Source organism: Liolophura sinensis, chromosome 6 (genome assembly GCF_032854445.1).
Source record: "Liolophura sinensis isolate JHLJ2023 chromosome 6, CUHK_Ljap_v2, whole genome shotgun sequence".
NCBI classification, from domain to species: domain Eukaryota; kingdom Metazoa; phylum Mollusca; class Polyplacophora; order Chitonida; family Chitonidae; genus Liolophura; species Liolophura sinensis.
Genome location: NC_088300.1, coordinates 48,336,005 through 48,356,259, shown reverse-complemented (window position 1 = coordinate 48,356,259; position 20,255 = coordinate 48,336,005). Strand labels below are relative to the sequence as shown.

The 20,255-nt window shown below is 37.8% G+C and overlaps 2 protein-coding genes across 2 annotated transcripts in view; one reads left to right on the top strand and one right to left on the bottom strand.

The window, feature by feature from the left end:
* Positions 1–20,255, bottom strand: part of LOC135467279 (filaggrin-like) — a 36,931-nt gene that overhangs the window by 6,196 nt on the left and 10,480 nt on the right. The window contains exons 4-16 of the mRNA XM_064745045.1: positions 11,689–11,758; positions 11,234–11,276; positions 10,778–10,894; positions 9,574–9,618; positions 8,231–8,294; positions 7,983–8,017; positions 7,052–7,214; positions 5,391–5,486; positions 4,860–5,003; positions 3,079–3,142; positions 2,773–2,907; positions 2,060–2,137; positions 1,394–1,472 (exon numbers count right to left, since the gene is read on the bottom strand). Of these exons, the coding sequence (XP_064601115.1) occupies positions 1,394–1,472; positions 2,060–2,137; positions 2,773–2,907; positions 3,079–3,142; positions 4,860–5,003; positions 5,391–5,486; positions 7,052–7,214; positions 7,983–8,017; positions 8,231–8,294; positions 9,574–9,618; positions 10,778–10,894; positions 11,234–11,276; positions 11,689–11,758 (1,133 nt within the window). The remainder of the gene's footprint in view (positions 1–1,393; positions 1,473–2,059; positions 2,138–2,772; positions 2,908–3,078; positions 3,143–4,859; positions 5,004–5,390; positions 5,487–7,051; positions 7,215–7,982; positions 8,018–8,230; positions 8,295–9,573; positions 9,619–10,777; positions 10,895–11,233; positions 11,277–11,688; positions 11,759–20,255) is intronic.
* Positions 14,277–20,140, top strand: LOC135466649 (uncharacterized). Its single transcript, XM_064744258.1, has 3 exons — positions 14,277–14,583; positions 15,119–15,199; positions 15,839–20,140. Exons 2-3 carry the CDS (start codon positions 15,157–15,159, stop codon positions 19,354–19,356), a joined length of 3,561 nt encoding a protein of 1,186 aa, XP_064600328.1. The 5' UTR covers positions 14,277–14,583; positions 15,119–15,156; the 3' UTR covers positions 19,357–20,140.

The window sequence follows — 20,255 nt, the reverse complement described above, 5'->3', positions numbered from 1 at the left end:
AAATATTCATGTACTGTGTATAGCTAACAGGGAGTGTGATATACATGTCTTAAGTACAGACGATATACAATGAGTGACCCATTACATCAAATTGACTAAACCAGGTGCATATTTCATTTCAAATGAAAATTACATCACAAGTTTAATAAATTTGATATAATGGGTCAGGAATTGAATATCCTATTTATCCCATAATTTATTTTCAATGGTTTTAGGTGGTTGATAGAGAAGACAATGTCTGTTTGTTTTGACAAGTATGTATGTGAGATGCGTACTGACATCCATACATCTATATGTGAAACAATTGGAACCGAACCACACATTTCACTAAAGAGAGTTAAAAAAAAAAACATTGAGGAAATCTGTGATTTCTGTGAACAAAAAACACAGTCCACTAGTGTACGATAACATGACAAGCTTAAAAAATATCAGCATTAACAACTGCTAATTTATCAGAACATTTGGCTCCAAAAGTGTGACCTAAATCTAGGTCATATCTCTGTCACGCTATGACTTGCAGGTTGAAAGGAGCGGTGATTTTGAAAATCATAATGAACGAAATATTCAAATTTAGGCTTTTAACACAAAGAATTCAGCTCCAAACTTATTTACTGGTCTTACATCATGAAGCTGTCTAGGATGTTTCCAAAAGGCTTGATTTTGGTTCTGCTTTTGCCTTGTGGTGGTACACATGAAAAGGTCACAGTGGGATCAATTATCGTGCTTGATGTGGCAAATAAAATGAACTAGATCTGATAATAATCTTGAGGTACATAAGTTGCAGACCAGTTCATACACATGAGGCAACTTCCTGGTGCTCTACAAAGTAGTAAGGTAAGTTGGAAGGTGTTTAATTTTGTCAAAATCTGATACAGAGGCATGCTGCTCTCTTTGATGGTTGACTAATGTTGAGAGTACCATGTTTTGGCACACAGCGTCAAGCCCTTCATTTCCTTTCACCAACCTTTGCTATTTTTCACATTTCAGGAAGATAAATTTCATACTTGTCCAGCGCCCCAACACTTACCCGTTTGCTACCAAGAAACTGCTGTCAAGGTGTAGTAAGTGATGGCTAGCCTGGCTTTGTTTGTTTTCATGGCAATAAACAATAGAAGTAGCCCGGTTTGCAGTTGGACAAGCTTGTCAATGAAATTTCATGTGACCCATCAAAATTACAGGTTATTTACATCACTGTGGTTATATCACTGACACGGGCAAATTATGGGATAAATGTAATTATATACACATTATTCAGGATCTATGGAAAGTGAATTGTTTGCATTTTTGCTGCTAAAATAAAATTGTTTGTTAACTTAATCCTTGGTCAGTGTTGTTTTTATCGTGTTCACAAAATCATATACCATATAATATTACATCTATGTGATTTCATCACCTGCACAGGCCACTCATCCTTAGGAAATCTTTCTATGAGGCAGGCCAGACAAATCTGAAAATCTTGTTTCAGCATGTCACTGAAAAAAAAAATCAAACAAAACAAATCATCAATAAATTATTTTAACATTTATGTAAACGAAGGAAAGGTGTGTATGATACCAATAACAGTGTACTGAACAAATGGAGCAAACATTCTGTATATCAGCTCTAGTAGATGGCGACAGCCTTCTGAAAAATATGTCTTTACTGCCCATGCATTATGTTTTTATGTCAGCTTTTTTTTTGGGGGGGGGAGGGGGTCGTCAACTAAATAAAACTGTAGTGTGCTGTTGTGTTAACATTAAATATATGTGCAATGGTTCAGGGTATGGAACATAATAAAACCATACAGCAAAAGTAGCCCACTAAAAGTGCCAATGTAACTGTCGTCACATATGAATTTATATCAGCAGTTCAAATGCTGTGGCAAATTTTCATACTTAAGAGGGCTAGTGTACGGATTGGACATCTTAGATTGATTACATTGGTTTCAACCACTGCAGATTTCTCCTTTTTCTGAAAGAAATATTTTTTATGAAGCACCAGCATCTAATCACTCAGGGTTACTGCTTCCACTGTTACATATTCAAGCACTATACAGAACGGACTAAAATGACTCACTTACTTGACTAGAGTGATGTCTAAGGCACTGTTACACAGTATCACAGCCAGAGCAATCAGTTGACTAGTTGAATACAAGGGCCTGAAAAGTGAAGTCCGTAGAGACATCTTCATGCAAGATTTGCTGCTTTTATTTACTTGATTGGTCTTTCACACTGTACTCGAGAATATTTCACTTATACCAGGGCGACAGGCATTATGATGGGAGGAAACCAGGCAGAGTCCATGGAAAACCCACGGTTGCTAATATTCACCACTTTGAATTTTACTGTCTGATGATCGTCCATGTCTCTTTGTTTCAGGATGATCCAACGTAAAATTTTAAGTGAGTTAGACATGCATTTTGTACAGTAGTGCAACATGAGTACAGCACTGCACTTTTATAATGTACATTCCCACGTTTCCATTCATGTACATGCAAGAAGTACCAAAACTCTTACCATGCCATGGGTCAGACGGAATTATTCAATGAAAACAAGAAACTTTTGGAATATAGCCTTAAAAATCCATGACAACAAGGGAGTCTTGTCATGTCCATGTGCTAACAACCGGCTATCCACATATGCTTACACATGCTATAACACTTTGAAGGTTTGAATCTCCTTTTTACTACTAAAGAACTTTAACTCCACTAAATACATTTGGTCAACTATAAGAAGAATCATTATGGATTTACACTGCATCAGCATTATTATGCCCATATCTCACCGAACTCACCTGCCCTGTAGGCCGAGAGCTATCACCTGTATGACTTGTCTGAAGTTCTCCCTGTTCAGCCTGCCATTACCCCCAGGCTGAGCGTCTCGGGGGACATCCCCACCTGGGGGTTCCTCCAGTATGGCGTTTAATTCACTGAAAGAAAGTATGTTTCTTTGAAGAAAATATATATATATCATATCAAACAAAATCAATAGGTAGCAAAATCAATATGAGCTTTCACACTTTGCAAAAGTACAGATATCCAAAATTTCTAGCTTTTTTAAAAATTTTTTTATTTGAACTCAGTCACTGCAGGAAAATTACCGTATTTCTTCATCGGTTAACCCCAGCAAACTTCTGTCCTGACACAGTGAATTCAGCGACGCACCTGTGAAATGTAAGGCACACATACATGTAAGTGTAATATGACCTCGTTTTATAACATTTTATCAAGAAATTCCACAAACCCTTATTCACTGAGGGGTAAAAGCCTTACTGTGGAACATAACAGAATTCTCACACACTCCATTCATATCGAAACACACAAACCAAATACTACGAATTGAAAAATATGCTGCATCGGGTCTACTGTCATCCAGTACTAAGTATATACTAGTCCATAATTCAATGGTTTAGACAGTAACAGCTCTGTCCTCATGTACATGTAAGGACATCATGTATCCTCTGTTACCATGGCTCCATCACAGTGTAGCTCAATCTACACTGAAGCAGCATAAGGCACTTCTCTAAGTACTTATATTTGTCGCACAAAGTTGTATTATGAAAATCTGGAGCAATATTGAATGCAAATGTTGGTTTAGATTACAGAAAACTGTCATTTTTTGGTTCCATCATTTAAGTTTACAGACCAAGTAAGACCAGGTAAAATCTATACATGTAGGAAGTGCTCCAGATAAATATATTTCTGTGGCAGTACAGTACTCCTCCAAATTTTAGCAGAGGAGTTCTGTCTTATATCTTAGGAATCCTGCGTAATCACAGAAAACCATTCAGTCTGTTCTTTGTTATCAGCATTGTCATGATGATTTTGATCCTCATTATTTCAACAACTGACATGCCTACAGCGGCCAGCATCAGTGATGTTGGTAGGTATTCAGCGGAGTGAGTCCCCTGAACCCATATGTGGCCATTTTAAGTGGGTTCTAGGAAAATTATATGTGTCCTGAATGAAATGTTGTTTTTTTTTTTCTTTTCTTCTTTGGACAAATTGTAGAGTTAAACTTAAGTTACACGTTAATAAACATCAGAATATGTAACGTTATAAACTATAAAGATGTAATCTTCTGCACCTAGATGTTCTCACAGTAAGAAAATGGTGACCCCTTTCAGGGTCAATCTAGGAAAAGAATATCAATGAATATTAAAGGACTGCCACCAATAATGAATATATGTTCAGATCACTACTCCCTAGACCAAAACTATTTAAGTTCACTAGCTTCATACTGGATTTCTTTCATCAAATTATAAAAGAATTTTTTTTTTATCACTGCATTTAAAAATTCAGAGAAGGACTGTTTTTTTGGGGGGGAAAATAATTTTTCAATATTTGTTTCAATATTTCCTAAGACTCAAGCTTGTGTTTGTTTGTTTGTTGCTCCTTTCTGATGCTGAGACTCCTTGGAAAATGCCCTCAAAGATCTCAAAAGTTCAGCTTCCTTTCACTTGACAATGTGCTCTACTCGTACCTTGACAGTCATTGATAATCAATGCCACTTTCCAGACAATGTACAAGTCAAACGGAAAGTATTGTGATCAAAACAGAGTTACCTCCCATATTTAACTTGTGAGTGATTCTGCCTATCAGCATGAAATAACATGTACTTACACTTTAGAGACTTGTGCATACCTTAATTCTTCAAATTGTATTTGTTACTCCTATTTTTCCACTTATATGCATACTGGGTATTTTTGGAGGCATAAATTACGCTGATATGCCACTTATCTGGAGCACTGTGTAGGTGAACATTTGGATACATGCTTTGTCTATCTTCACATATACATGTATCTTTACATACTCACCGTCACAGGTTTGGAAAAAAAAAGCGCATAAAAAAGGGTGCAAAATTATGTAAAAGTATTTGTACCGTAATTGAGGAGGACACGGAGTATGACCTTGAGACTCGGACACCAGGTGACCTTGAGAGCGTCAAACTCCTGTTGTCTTACAAGAATCTCCTCCACATCTTGCCGACAACAGTCTACCACCAGCCGACTTGGGTGCACAGATACTGTAACACAGACATAAATTACATTTTATGGCCATCTCATTATCCGCAAAAGTATACTTCTCTGAAAAGTTTCTGAAGTGTTTTCTCTATATTTGTTTCCTCACTGTTACGGAGAAATGCTGTTTAAGTGCTCATGTCATGCACAAACAAGAAAAACACTACAAGTTAAGCCTGGTGGGTCACCTGGTGCCAAACCAACATATTAACATTTTTTTACTTTAAACAGTCTTGGATTGAGCTATGATCAACCAATACTTGTTTTTACAAGGATCAACAAATGGGCAAACAGACAAACATACACACATTTTTGTGCTTTCAGCAGCATTGGACTTAGGTACAATCTACCGTTACTTGATTACAGCAAATATCACATCAGGTGTAACTTACTGATATAGAAAAGCCAGGTTAATACAGCATCTGGACAGGACACCTTCTCAAAGCTTATTCCCAGGATTCTTGACGTCAGTAAGTGAACAATCCATTCTGAAACACAACCATCATTAAAATGGTAGTTTTAGTTTTTTGTTAAAATTGGTCAATATTCGAAGCAGTTGTAGCATGTAACTTAACTACCAATGAGATCCATGGAATTCATTAAATATGCAAAACATTTGAATGGATCAGATAATAAGCTGCTCCATTGTACATGAATAAGATAGGTAGTCATGGCAAATACTGTTGTATTTTGGACTCATTTCTTTGTCAAACTAAAGACAGATGTAGTACAGTCACTGTTGCCTTGTTAAAGTATATTACAAGTATCTAGCTCATCTCCTTGTTAACTTTAAGGCAAACGGAGTACAGTCAATATTGCCCTGTTAATGTATATTACAAGTACAGTATCTGGCTCATCTCTGAGTTAACCTAAAGACAGATGGAGTACAGTCACTGTTGGCCTGTTAATCTACATTACAAATATCTGGCTCATCTCTGAGTTAACCTAAAGACAGATGGAGTACAGTCACTGTTGCCTTGTTAATGTATATTACAAGTATCTGGCTCATCTCTGAGTTAACCTAAAGACAGATGGAGTACAGTCAATGTTGCCCTGTTAATGTATATTACAAATATCTGGCACATCTCTGAGTTAACCTAAAGACAGATGGAGTACAGTCACTGTTGGCCTGTTAATCTACATTACAAATATCTGGCTCATCTCTGAGTTAACCTAAAGACAGATGGAGTACAGTCACTGTTGCCCTGTTAATGTATATTACAAATATCTGGCTCATCTCTGAGTTAACCTAAAGACAGATGGAGTACAGTCACTGTTGGCCTGTTAATCTACATTACAAATATCTGGCTCATCTCTGAGTTAACCTAAAGACAGATGGAGTACAGTCAATGTTGCCCTGTTAATCTACATTACAAATATCTGGCTCATCTCTGAGTTAACCTAAAGACAGATGGAGTACAGTCAATGTTGCCCTGTTAATGTATATTACAAATATCTGGCTCATCTCTGAGTTAACCTAAAGACAGATGGAGTACAGTCACTGTTGGCCTGTTAATCTACATTACAAATATCTGGCTCATCTCTGAGTTAACCTAAAGACAGATGGAGTACAGTCACTGTTGGCCTGTTAATCTACATTACAAATATCTGGCTCATCTCTGAGTTAACCTTAACACAGATGGAGTACAGTCACTGTTGGCCTGTTAATCTACATTACAAATATCTGGCTCATCTCTGAGTTAACCTTAACACAGATGGAGTACAGTCACTGTTGGCCTGTTAATCTACATTACAAATATCTGGCTCATCTCTGAGTTAACCTAAAGACAGATGGAGTACAGTCACTGTTGGCCTGTTAATCTACATCACAAATATCTGGCTCATCTCTGAGTTAACCTTAACACAGATGGAGTACAGTCACTGTTGGCCTGTTAATCTACATTACAAATATCTGGCTCATCTCTGAGTTAACCTAAAGACAGATGGAGTACAGTCACTGTTGCCGTATACTACAAGTATCTGGATCATCTCTGAGTTAACCTTAAGATAGATGGAGTACAGTCATTGTTGCCTTGTTTAGAGAATATATTACCTGGTTGAATGCTGGCAAGGTATCTATCAATCTGACTGCTGCCTGGTGTGAAGCCACAAGTAGAGAGAGGGAGGGATTCGGAGAACAGACACTTGTACCTGCTGGCTGTGAACACAACCACACCTGGATGCACCTCCAGGATCTTCTGTTTGGACACGGACAACTGCACACAACAATCACATGAGTTAGGTACATGTACCAGTTAAACCTTCAGGTAGATAAACACAAGTTTAATTTTATTATTGGTATTATTCTGGTGTTTTGACTGACTGACTGTCATTTTTTTTATTGACAACAGGGAAAAGCACCAACCCATCACAAAATAACTGATAAAGTTGCTGAGATAGACTTACATGTACTTGTATGAGCTGTAAAAAGCAGATTTGAACATTCAACTCAAACTGATTTCTCAGAGTTACAAATAGGTATAAGAACTCAGAGAATCCACCTACCAGAACAAATATCTCATGATTAGTCTACAGAGTCAACACAGTGATTTTGACCATCTGACCACATTTATCATGAGCTACATGTAGTTCACAAGCATTTCAATACAGATATCTATTCATAAGTTTTTAAGAACATGTGCTCATTTCTTTAACTCACATACACCTGTACAAGGTAGATGTAGGTCGAGAAACACTGTCACAGCTGGAGAAGGGTGGGTGTCGGAGGGGGTGGGGTGGGGTAGGGGTGTTGTAAAGGGTAAAGTCAACTTATGAAACTATCAACTGGGTAGCTTTGGTACCACAAAGATGTATTAGAAACTTGTGAAGTAGGTAGCTCGTACTCTTATCTTGTAAAATGCCCCAGATGTACAAGCTTGACTTCATCTACTCACTGTACTTAGCAATATAGTGTATCAACATCAGTGTAACTTATGGGACTGATGCATGTAAATTAGCATTTTATAATTTTAGTTATAGCTTACAATTTCCAGCTGGTCTTGATGCTCTGGAAGAAGATCTGTAAAAACAAAAGAGGGAGAAAAAAAAAGGTGAATCATAAAACTAAGAAAGAAATGCGACAAAAATTTAGACAAGCAACGGTTAAAAATGCTGTGAAGTATGTTTGTTATACTAACCAATTCTAACCTATTTAATATACTGCTCAATACCTTCTATAACACTACTAAGTGGGAGAATGCATAGTTTTACTACAATTATAAACTATTTGTACCTGTTTCTCTGGCAAGTTCTACTTCAGATGCCAACTTCACAAAGCCACCTTGTTTGATGCCCTCCTACAACAGCATGTGAGCGTTCATGAATAAAAACATACAGGCTCCATTTATATTTATTTATTTTTTTGATTGGTGTTTTACGCCGAATTCAAGAATATTTCACTTATCCTACAGCGGCCAGCATAATGCTGGGTGGAAACCGGGCAGAGCTCGGGGGAAACCCACGACCACCCACAGCTTGCTGGAAGGCCTTCCCACGTATCGCTGGAGAGGAATCCAGCATCAGCTGGACTTGAGCTCACAACAGTTCCATAACTACCTGAGACATCCTTTGTGGTACACATCTAAACATTTAGGTAAACAGTTCATATCTTAATAAATGAAGCCATCAAGGTATCTCCAAATACATGTCAAATGTCACACAAGATTTTGATCCTCGTGCTGATATTTATTTATCAAATGGTGACAATTAGCAGGAGGATTGAAAGTTTATATAACATGTGATTTACAAGGAGACACTTGGTTTTCTTCATTTATCACTGAACCCAGGTGTGACTGTAATATGTCTTTTATTGAAATTCTGAATCAACAAAAACAGCTTTCAGGAGATCAAAAACAAGAGCACGACAAAGTTTTCATGTATTTTGGTGTGAACCATGCTCCATGTAAAGCTTGGGATACTGTTCAAGTCAAATGAAATTCCTTTCTCAACAGGAATTTTCTTCAAAATAATAAAAATCAAAATAACACGTAAATCTTGCTCTAAAGAGTGATTTTCATGCCCCACAGCTCTGTTAAATGGCAAGTAAATGTATGCGCACAATGTAGATTGTTGCTGTTCAGATCTGCTGAACAGCAACATGGAACATGTCAAGTCCAGTCTTGTATGGAGGAAGGGCAGAATCCACCATGATTACAATATACATGATGTGCAAACTTGCAAAGAGTTAATGAGCCCTGACACTGTTAAAAAACCATTACAAAGATGGATGCCATACTACAAACACCAGCAAAGCCACTCTTAAAAAGATTCTTTTGTGGGCATAACAGGATCGAGGGGTAGAGATTTATTAGTATTATTCTGGTTTATAATGTAAAATTTTTTTTAAAGAAATGAACACTGAGACAGAAGTAAAACATAAAGTTCTATCAAACTTCAATAAAAAAAATTTACAATATAGCCTTTTTGGAGGATCAGTTAAGGGGTGGGGGTTTCAAATCCTATGGTATCTATCTACAAGTACGAGTAGGACCTCTGACTGTTTAGAATCATTCAGTGTAGTGAATCCATGAGGTTTCCATATGAGGTTCTGGAAGGAATACCATAAATATTACTCACTGTCAGCTCCTCCCTCATGGCATCCAGCTCACGGTTTTTTTCCTCCTGTATGGCAAGAAAAGGCCACAAAGTGTTACGTCAAGTGTAACAATGCTATTTACAATACTTTCTAAACATTACTCTTTAACACTTATCAAGTGACAAGTGGATCTCCAGCAATCTACTGGTTTCATCCTGGCAACACCTTGTTTGACGTCGTTCAGTTCCAGTCGCACCCAGCTAAAGACTTCTACCGCACCTGCTCATCAAGGTTATGGGGGTATTTCACTTATGAAGCTGAACACACATGAAACATTTAGTGGCCACCACAGGCGCTGAAAGATCTTTTCAAGGTTCTGGAAATCATTTATGTTCAACACGTACCTGCTGTCAGACAGACCAATGACTACATCAGCATCAAACTCAATAATGGCAACTACTGTAAATGTTAGATTCTGAGATCTGTTGATCTTAAAAAGGTGCTTTGAGATTTCTTTTGAACGTAGTTAAGATCCATCACTAGAAGTAATACTTCATTTTTTATATGCCCCTAAAAATGCTGTTCTTGGGGTGAAATTTTCGACCATTTACTGTATAGATTGATATCTGTGTCCTCAGCCTCCTCCCAGCACTGCTTTGAGACAAATAAAATAACTAAAGACACCAACAGGATTTCTGTTTTGAAGCCAACTTAACATATTTTATGCTGTTGTCTGTAACATATATTTTATACTTACTTTATAAGTAATTGCAGTATTAATGCATTACAATACTGTAATAACACTAAAGAAAAACAAAAAGTCCCAGCTGCCATGCCTTCCAGTAAATAATGAATTACACGCACATGTACTACAAATCAACACTTTATGAACCAGGAATTACTAAACCAAACAGGTGATTAATTAAGGAAGTTCACTTTTCAAAATGCACTGAGATAATAGATAGCAATTTATATTGTGCAAAGCTAACATTTAATAAAAAGCACCATAAAGATTTGAACCTTCAGTTACAGGTATACACCTTCTGTAACAGATACACAAAATTTATTTAAATTTACACCTCTGTACCAATTGCGAGACATATGTCAGTACATGTGATTTCAACCGACATACATAGTATTAAATAATGGAACACTTTTTTGGGAAGTATCTGTAGATCTACAAAATAATTAAATGCTACCAGCTACAGATATAAATGTGAAAAGTTGGCCAGCTGACCAACTTACCTTCTCTATTTTCTCTGTAAGTAAAGTGTCCAGCGAGAACTTGAGAGTCCTAATGTTAGCACTAGCTTTCACTTCAAAATCTTCACTGTCAGAAAACACGTCTAAATTCCCCGACAGCTGCAAAAGATTGATCGTGCTAAATAAAACCTGCCAGGCATCATAATGATCAGTTTCAGACAATATGGACATCAATAAGGCATGCAGATTAGCACACAGTGATAAAATAGGCATATAGACATAAACTGAAGAGCTTTTTCATGTAGTTTGTTAGTCACATTTCAATTCTCACAACATAGGAAGATTAATGTTTTGAATTAATGGGTGATGATGAATCTCATAATCTCTTATTTCAGACACATTGTACATTAACATTTAGGAATAGAAGTTAAAAAAAAACAAAACAAAAAAACATAAAAACAACAAAATTGAATCATACATAGGGGATGTGATTCTTACCCCTTTACCATAGCTCCCTAGGGTATTACTTGTAGGCGTTGATCTGTAGGACAAATCACAACAATTACCATTACACAGCTTCTCAGTAACGACATCACAACACAGTGATGTCCATTTGTGGCACAACATTACCACTTGACATCACTATGAGGCTACTGCACCAGATATATGTGTAGTTTAACACAGAAAGGTGTTAAATATAAAATACAGTATCAATAATAAGAGCTATTTTTCAAATTACAGACTGAAATCACCAACTAATGGGAAAAGAGAATGTAACCAGAAGGAACTGTGCACTGAGGCATGTTATAATAAGAAAATGGCAAAATTTCATGAACAATCACAAAATGCTATTAGTTTTACTGGCTATAATGTATTTTATATCTAAACCTGGGACTGGTGATATTGATTTCATTTTGTACATGCCTCAGATAGCTGCATCAAATGGGTCTTACCCAGCTGCTTGTATGTCTCTCAGGAAATCGGGGACAACGTCCAGAAATGAATCATCAGAGTCGTAATTGTCTGAGAATATACAATAAGATACTCCTCAAAATCTTCTGATACCATCTATTACAGGTAAGTCAAAAATCACATACCTGAAATAGACACTTATTTCTTTACCATGACAATCAACTCTAAAAATGGTTCTGTCTTTTTAATCACTTGGTCTGTCAGTTAAATTTGGATTTATTTATTTATTTGACTGCTGTTTCATGTCATACTCAAGAATATTTCAATGGCCACCAGCATTATTGTCGGAGGAAGCCATGCAGGGCCCTGGGGAACCCCACTACCATCCGCAGGTTGTCAAATTTTGACATCCACTCTTATACAACATCAGGTGGCCTACACATTTTTAAATCCTACCTCTCCTGATCTAAATCTCAGCACAGAAAAATTAAAGGAAGAATAATCTCTGCTTGTTCCAATCTCCCAATTGTGAAGAAATGTTAAAAATAGGTAGACCTGGAAACAGATCATTACAGACATGACAGAAATGTAATGAATTGATGCTTGGCCCAAGGCAAAGCTGTGCCCAATTTTATCTGAATATCTTTATTCCTCAAACTTTTTGCATATGAAAAAGAAACTGTCAGTGAGATTTATGTACCAGTTTACTTTGATTTTGGAGACAAAACTACTTGGTTGGCCTGGCCAATTTCAGGGCTTCACAAATATAAAAGTATGATCTGTTGACACAGAATCATATGTTCAGAACATGCCTGGATGAACACTTTACAAACATGTCCTAGAGTTGAAGAATTACAGCAAATAAATAAATGCCAGCAAATAATATAATCTCCTTGGAAGAAATAATTATTACCAACACCACGGTGCATATATTAATTAACATAAGCTTTCTCAGATTTCATGGCGCCTTCAAGTTGACAATTTGCTGGAAACTTCAGATCTTGTTCAAATCTGTTCAACATGTATGTTTATATATTAACACTATGGCGACCTGGGTTAAGCATTTGCAAAGTTTCAAACAGAAATCAAGACTGCCTAACGGTCAATAAGCTACATATTATTAAAAGAGAACAACCTGTTTGCTGCAAGTCAAAATCATATTTTAAAGTAATAGGCCTATCTATGTAAGACAGAGGTCGAGATAATGAGAGAGATGTGTTAATAGATGGTAACATGTGGACATGTCTTTAGGCAGGTATACGGAATAAAAAATTACCACTCCAGCAAATTTAAAGACCTGCTTGTTTGTTATGCACTGTAAACATGGTTCTTATTTTATGTACAAATGCTTTCAAGTTAGGCATTGTTGTTTATACTACTGTTTTGTTTTCCTTTAAGCAATCAAGCTTCCAATCTTGAACAAAGCATTGAATTAATGCCCTTTATTTGGCGGTGACTCTTTCAGTTCAAAGCAAGATTTAACAGCAAGGTCACCAAACTCAACCATGAAGCCAACTTCTAAACCTTTCAATTTCACTGCACAACTAAAAAACTGTCTAAGCTGTTCTATGATTGAACAGAATGGCAACCATTCTTAAACTAGACGGCGACTTTTAAACCTTTCAATTTCACTGCACAACAAAACTGTCTAAGTTGTTCTATGATTTAACAGCAAGGCGACCAAGCTCAACCATGAAGCCAACTGTTAAAACTTTCAGTATTACTGCACAGCAAAACTGTCGAACACTTCATATATTTACCTAAACATGCTGCCAACATGCTTGAACTAGTGGTATTAAGAGAAATTCATTCCCATTTGGAAACATTGTTCTACACATACATGTTTTAACTTATATACAGGTACCTCAAGCTATCTGATGAAAAATTCATTTGGACTTTTTCAGCAGATAAATACTTACACTGTGCATTTTCAGTACAAAGAGAGGCCATGGCAATTGGACGTTTAAATGCACGCAAATAAGGTCAAACTAGCTGTAGTCAGTGACGTTAACATTCACCTGTGGGGCTGACACTACCCCACAAAGGCCTACATCCCCTCTGGGATGAGCAACTGAAGGATGAATAATGCAACAAATACATGTGCCCTTTGAGGAAGTTGTCACTATGGCAACAGCAATAATTAATAATGTAGTGACCCACATTTGTGCAAGCTTTTCAGAGCTCAAAATAAAATTTCAGCTGGCTGCTCCATGTATGTTGTTTACTCGTTTACACAGGGTATGTGTGGCTTTATGAGATACAAATCACCTGTCCTGATGTTATCTGTTACCTATAGGTATATATACCAATACATACATGTACCTTTGTATCATTACCACAAAAAACATCCCTCCATGCATTTTGTATGTATGTATGCTTTGGGTTTTACCTCATACTTAATCTTTCAGTCATATGACAATAAGGAGTTATTAGATGTGAGGACATATACTGTGTTACTAGGGAGTTCAGCTTCTCAGGCATCCGCCATACGAATTGCCTACAAAACCCCAATACCACGGCCTTTTCATTTGACTGTTAATGAGAGTGTAATACATTTATTTCAGTTTGTGTTTACGTTTTGGTGTACCTTTATAAATATCTTGTGATTGTGAATGGTAGCTGACAAATAAAAAATCGCTTATCAGCGTGTACCACGGAGAAATAGCTCTCGTAATGGCCTGACGATCGGCGTGTAGTCAACGAGACGGCGCCATTTTTTTAACGTGTTTACGTTTTCAATGCGCTATTCGCACATGAGCCAATGGAAATATCCGTCTTAAAATGCTTTGGTTAAAAAGTTGGGATCTCGTAGTTTATCGTGATACCTGCCAGTTCGTCAAACACGTGAGGGCATGGGCGCCAAAAGGCGAATATGGCCTTCCGATGGGTCCGCAACAACAGCAGACGCCGGATTCTGGAATTGGTGGCGATGAGAGGTAAGTCCCATCATCAATGTGGCTGTAAACTGGCAATTTTCGACTTTTTTCTTCTTGGCTCATGTGTAATTTTCCGATTTTTGCTTCGGTGTTTTTCCGTGGCAGCCATTTGTTACAGTCTCGGTTTCATTCTTATCACCTTGTTCCTAACCGCCTACATTAGCGTTGGCCTCGTTCTGAATTTGTAAATCAAAATGCTTGGCCAAAACACCCCGTTCCCAGTAGCTTCGGCTAAAACAACAACAACACCATGTTATCTGTGCTGTCCGATCGGCAATGTTTTCAGTTCAAAATAAAACTTATTGATAACTTCTTCATAGCCTTCCTCGGTGTGCCCAGTGTTTTTTTTAACATTGGGCGTGGTTATGCTTGACGATTGACTGGTTACGATCGACATGCGAATAGATTCAAGGAATGAAATTAAGGAGTTTATAGTGTGTTCATACCTAAGTTATTGGTCATGTTATGAGAGGGTGTCAGGTTGTTTAAACCTTTTTTCTTCTGTACCATTAAATTGTTTATTTTTTTGTTCTAGTTTTCACACAGATAACCTACCTCATAGTGGCCTGAATCATGGCAGATGAAGAAGAGCTGTGTGACTCAGTTTCAGATATTGGTATGCGCATATACATTTATTCACCAAAAGGTCTCTCAAGTAACTTGCGCCATATTCTAAGGAATATAATTATTTCCCTTATTCTACATGACACCGTTGGGACTTGTTATGCCCCCATGATCCTTGGGGTAAACCACTGGCAGAAAAAATAGTTCTGAACTACTTCCCCATATTTAGACCGCAACACTCATCGCTCGACCAATGGCTGTCCAGTACTACTGCTATCTATCTTGCGATGTGTGCAAATTACACTTATTCAACCTTGTGACATAACTGCAGGTCACGCCCTGTCTAGACAGCACGTGCAAAAGAGAAACTGATTGGATTATCCGTATCGCTGGGTGTGGCTGGGGTCATCACAGAATAGATCGACTCGCTTCGCTCGCCGTCTATCCTGTGATAACCCTCGTTGTGCGCTGTCGAACTATTACTTATTTGGCAGTGGATGGCATACATAAAAGTAAACTTGTTACGGGTTCGTAGCCATTTACCCTTGCCAAGGTTTCTGCTCAATTGAGATCGCCTCAGGCTCATCACAGTATAGAAACATAATGTAAACCAACAATCTTTACTTAATAAATGTGTATTGAATAAATTACAAAAACATGTACTTCTTAATATATTTTATTTCTGTTTTAGATACTCTCCTGGGTGAATATTTCGAGCATATGCAGGAAGGCCCTCAGCTACCACCCGACCTGGCTAACAAGATAGATGTTCCAATAACCTATGGACTGTATACCAAAGCATTACTGAGGCTGGAGACAAGAGGAATCAACATTCAGAACAATTTGCCCCCTTTATTAAAACTTTTTGACTCCACAATTGAACTGCCTAACAAAATCAGTAACCTTACTCGAAAAGTGAAAAAATATCTGAACAGTCATCCGGACAGTCAAACAGAAATTATTTCATCAATATACCCATCTGATGTGAAGGTTGCTGGCTTTTCTGAAGATCAGCTACTAAACGGCTCACTGCCAAGGTGCACTCCAACTGTCGGACATATCCTCTCCTTGAGATCATTCATACGTGTACGACAGTTATCCTGGAAATATTTACACAAGTGGGTTATCGAAATGCTGGGACTATCTCCAGAGGATGTTGATACCACTTCATTGATTAGCCAGTGTAATAGGCTCTTCCTTCGCAAGAGGAAAAAGTCATCGGCCATTTTTTTAGAGGAGCAGTACCGTCCCCCTGTTTCTGTGCAGGTTGTTGAGCAGGCAGCTGGACAGACATCGGATCACAGTGACACAGAAAATGATGTTGTTGAACTGTATCAAGACCTGAAACAGAAATTAAAAGAATTATCTGATACTTTAAAGAGTGCTTATGACAAGAATTGTGTTTTAGAGCACACAGTTTACAAACAAAACCAACGACTATTTGAACTCACTAAAATGGCAAAACAGCATAAGAAACTGAAACAACAACTGAGTGAACTTCGATCATCTTTCTCAACCAGGAATGTTAACAAACGAATTGCAACCAGAGACAAACATATTGAAAAACTGTCTGCCATTAATGTTGAACTGAATCGTGAAAATATGAATTTGAAGGAAAGCCTGAACACAGCAGAGAGAAAAAAACTGAATGCACAAAAGCAAGCTTCTCATTACTACAACAGATGTATCAAACTTAAAGAAGATGGATTACGACCAGATGCACTCTCTTTGGCTAAGATTGAAGAGTTGGAAACAGAAAATGAAACATTGAAAGAGCAAATTGAAGATCTTGTAGACAAAACGACACAACTGGAAACATTTTCTGGGAATAGATATGATGACAACATTCGCCAATGCTACATAGATTTATTGTCCATGGGTGTCAGTGTTGGAAGATGCGAGTCTGTTGTTCGATCAGTCCTTGGCAATTTGACAAATACAACAGTTGGAAGACTTCCTAGCAGAAGCACAGCATCACTTTTACAAGTTGAAGCACAGATATTATCAGAACAGCAAGCTCTGGATGTTATCCTTTCACATGAGGACAGTACACTGCATACAGACAACACTAAAAAGAAGGGACGAGAATATGCAGGCGTCCAAGTCTCTGTTCAGTCAGAAAATCCTGTTTTTCTTGATATCGTGGAAATGGTGAGTGGCAACACGGAATCCGTTCTTGATGCTCTGAAACTGACTCTGTCCCATCTAGCTGAAAATGTAGCTTCAACAACAGAGGAGAAATCACTACTGGAGGCAAAACTACTTTTTGCACTGAAAAATATAATGACTGATCGGCATATTGTAAACAAAAAAATCGTAAAATCACTTGAAGATTGGCGATCCCAAATGCTGCCTGAAATTATTTCATCTGCTGATATAACAGAAGAAGAAAAGACCGACCTTGTCAACATGAACAGTTTGTTCTGCGGTCTCCATGTAATTGTTAACATGGCCACGGAAGCAAAGAAAGCGCTCAAACTATACCAAGATAGAAACATTCCACGAGAGGACCTTGGGCCAGGGTTCAATACAAACAATTCTAGGTCATATGATTTGATATATCAAGTGTGCAAGGCTTTGACAACTGGACCTGAGAGGCAATCTGACCAAAAGTCTGGATATGGGGAGGAGTTTGCTGTTCACATGGAAGGCTTGAAAAAGGTTGTTAAGTTAGTTCCATTTCTAGGTAACCGCTTCAATATTCTTTTTCATGATGCTGCTGCCACATATTTTCACAGGCAAGATATTGTAGAGTTTTTGAGAGGGGGTTACATATCAGACTCGAATGATAAACTGAACTTTCTTTTAAAATGCATCCTCGAACAAATTCAAGTAGACCACAACCTTGCTGGATGCAGAGCTCTGGGCATTATAGACAAAATGATTACTGGCCCTTTGTGGCGAAAGTTAAATGAGGAAGGAATGCACATTCTGGACACCAATCAAATCTGGAAAGAGGTAACCAACTTCCTGGATGAGTGCTCCAATGATTCCACGCCTATGATGAATGGGAAAACAGTTTTCAGCGAAGAATTACTTCAGAAAGATGACGTTTACAATAGTTTATTTGAACCTGGAACACCACTTCTACAGAAACATACTAAATCTGTCCTAGAACTCACATGTGCTAATTTGGCTTCTCTGTGTAAACGGCAGCTTGCAGATCATCTGACTGGATTCCTTCATCAACCATCTGACAAACTGTGGCAGGAGACAAAATCTGCTCCATTGACAAATGTAGTATCAGAGTCCGCATTTGCTGATCTTGACAGGTGTGTTCAGCATGCACCACAAAAAAGCACGATTGCAAAGGCAGCCCTATCATGTTTCCAGCGAAACAAAACATCTGTTTATCTTAAGAAGTTGAGCCTGGAAAAGAAGAGGAAATATTTTCAAATTGCCCGTAGAAGAGCCCCTGTAAGAAAGAAAGCTGACAGAGACCGATACAGAGACATTAGAAGAAAGAAGTTAGAACTGATGAGAGAGAAAAAGCTTCAGAAAGAAGAAAAGGAACGGAAGCAAATGTGGCGAGAAGAACAACTCAGAGTGCGAATCAGTGTGAATGGTGGTATCTGGAGGACAGAGGAAGAGCTGAAAGAGAAGATGAAACAGATACAGGGGAAAATGAAAAGGATGCAGGCAGTCAGAGATCAGATTACTTACAGGATAAACCGGAGTAAAACATCAAATAAGAACCTAGGAAAATTTACAGTGAACAAGAAGGAACTTACCATTGATGAACTTAGTCGAAATCTTATTTTGTTGATCTGTGAGAATGTGGACATTGAATTTCATCTACATGTACCAGACCACGTGAACATCGATCAGCAAAAAAACGCGTCGCGAAAACGCAGGCATCAAGTTCCAGTTAACAGTAATGCTGCTAAGAAACCTCGAGTTCCAGAACCGTTACCATGTTTACAGTTTGCTTCTGGTTCTTATGTTGCTGTTGCATTTGATACAGAATGGTATCCTGCTTTTGTGGATTCTGTTGATGATGGCATGATGACTGTCCGTTTTCTTCACCGTCGAGGGGACAGTTTTATTTGGCCTGAGCCCCCAGACCCTAGTGATGGAAAACCAGTTCCGAGAGTGTTTGCATTTGCTGAAGTAAAGTGTGAACCCAAAAACATTAGACTTTGGTCTGTTGACAATGTCAAGCAGATTGACCAACTGTATCTTGATTTTAAAGAGGCCTACATGAGTTAACAATCATTATTATACCGTATGCAGTTTATCTTTAGGAGACTTGCGCCACATCCTGCACCCACGGTCAAAAGACTTGTCAGGTAGTTTTTTTGGTTTTGGATGTTAAAATCAACCTTTGGTGTATTTGTTTTTGCAATGTGTATGAAATAAGCTTTCATTTGATATATAACAAAGCATAAAAAGTTCATCGTCAAGTGATTTGAAATTTGGCGGCCATATTGGATTTTGTCCGCCATATTGGATTTTTGTCCGCCATCTTGGTTAATTACGCGAGCCCTATTCTCTGTCTCTGAGGTTCACATGTCTATCAAATGATTGGTTGACTCCTGCATAGATTTGTTTTCATTTTACTTCATTGCCTTCAAGGTGTCTGATTCCTGTGTAAATATTACGTAATTGTAGGAGCATATTGATATGCAAATTTATGCAAATGAACCCATTTACGCTCGCCCATGCCGATTTTTCGATTCAAATTTGAAATCGCAGCGAAAAATTCATATAGGAAGTGAATTTTCATCAAAATGGGATTAAAATTCAAAGATATCCATCAATTTTTCTTTTGTTTTTGTTAATTTGTGGGGGTTTTTGGTGCCATGGGCACAGTGTTACAGTATGTAAGAAAAGTTCCAACAAAACGACTCAAAACTGATGACATAATTGCCGCTACACAGAGAACTATTCAACCGATTTTCAAAATTCAAACTGTTTTGTGTTTCTTAGAACCTCATCTTGGTAATGAGTGAAGTCATTCAGTGAAATAACAAAAATAAAATTTTTGCTGAACTCCCTAGTGTTACTCTTGTAGCAGGGCAAGTTCATGCCGCCAAAGTGCTGCCGCCACTGAAGTATCATGCCGACGACCCTAAACAAGACACCCCATCCAATCACATTATACTGAT

Excerpts from the sequence above, each read along its gene's own strand:
- LOC135466649 (XM_064744258.1), top strand. The coding sequence starts at position 15,157 with ATGGCAGATGAAGAAGAGCTGTGTGACTCAGTTTCAGATATTG. Across the intron at positions 15,200-15,838 it reads TGACTCAGTTTCAGATATTG|ATACTCTCCTGGGTGAATAT; the intron begins GTATGCGCATAT and ends TTTCTGTTTTAG.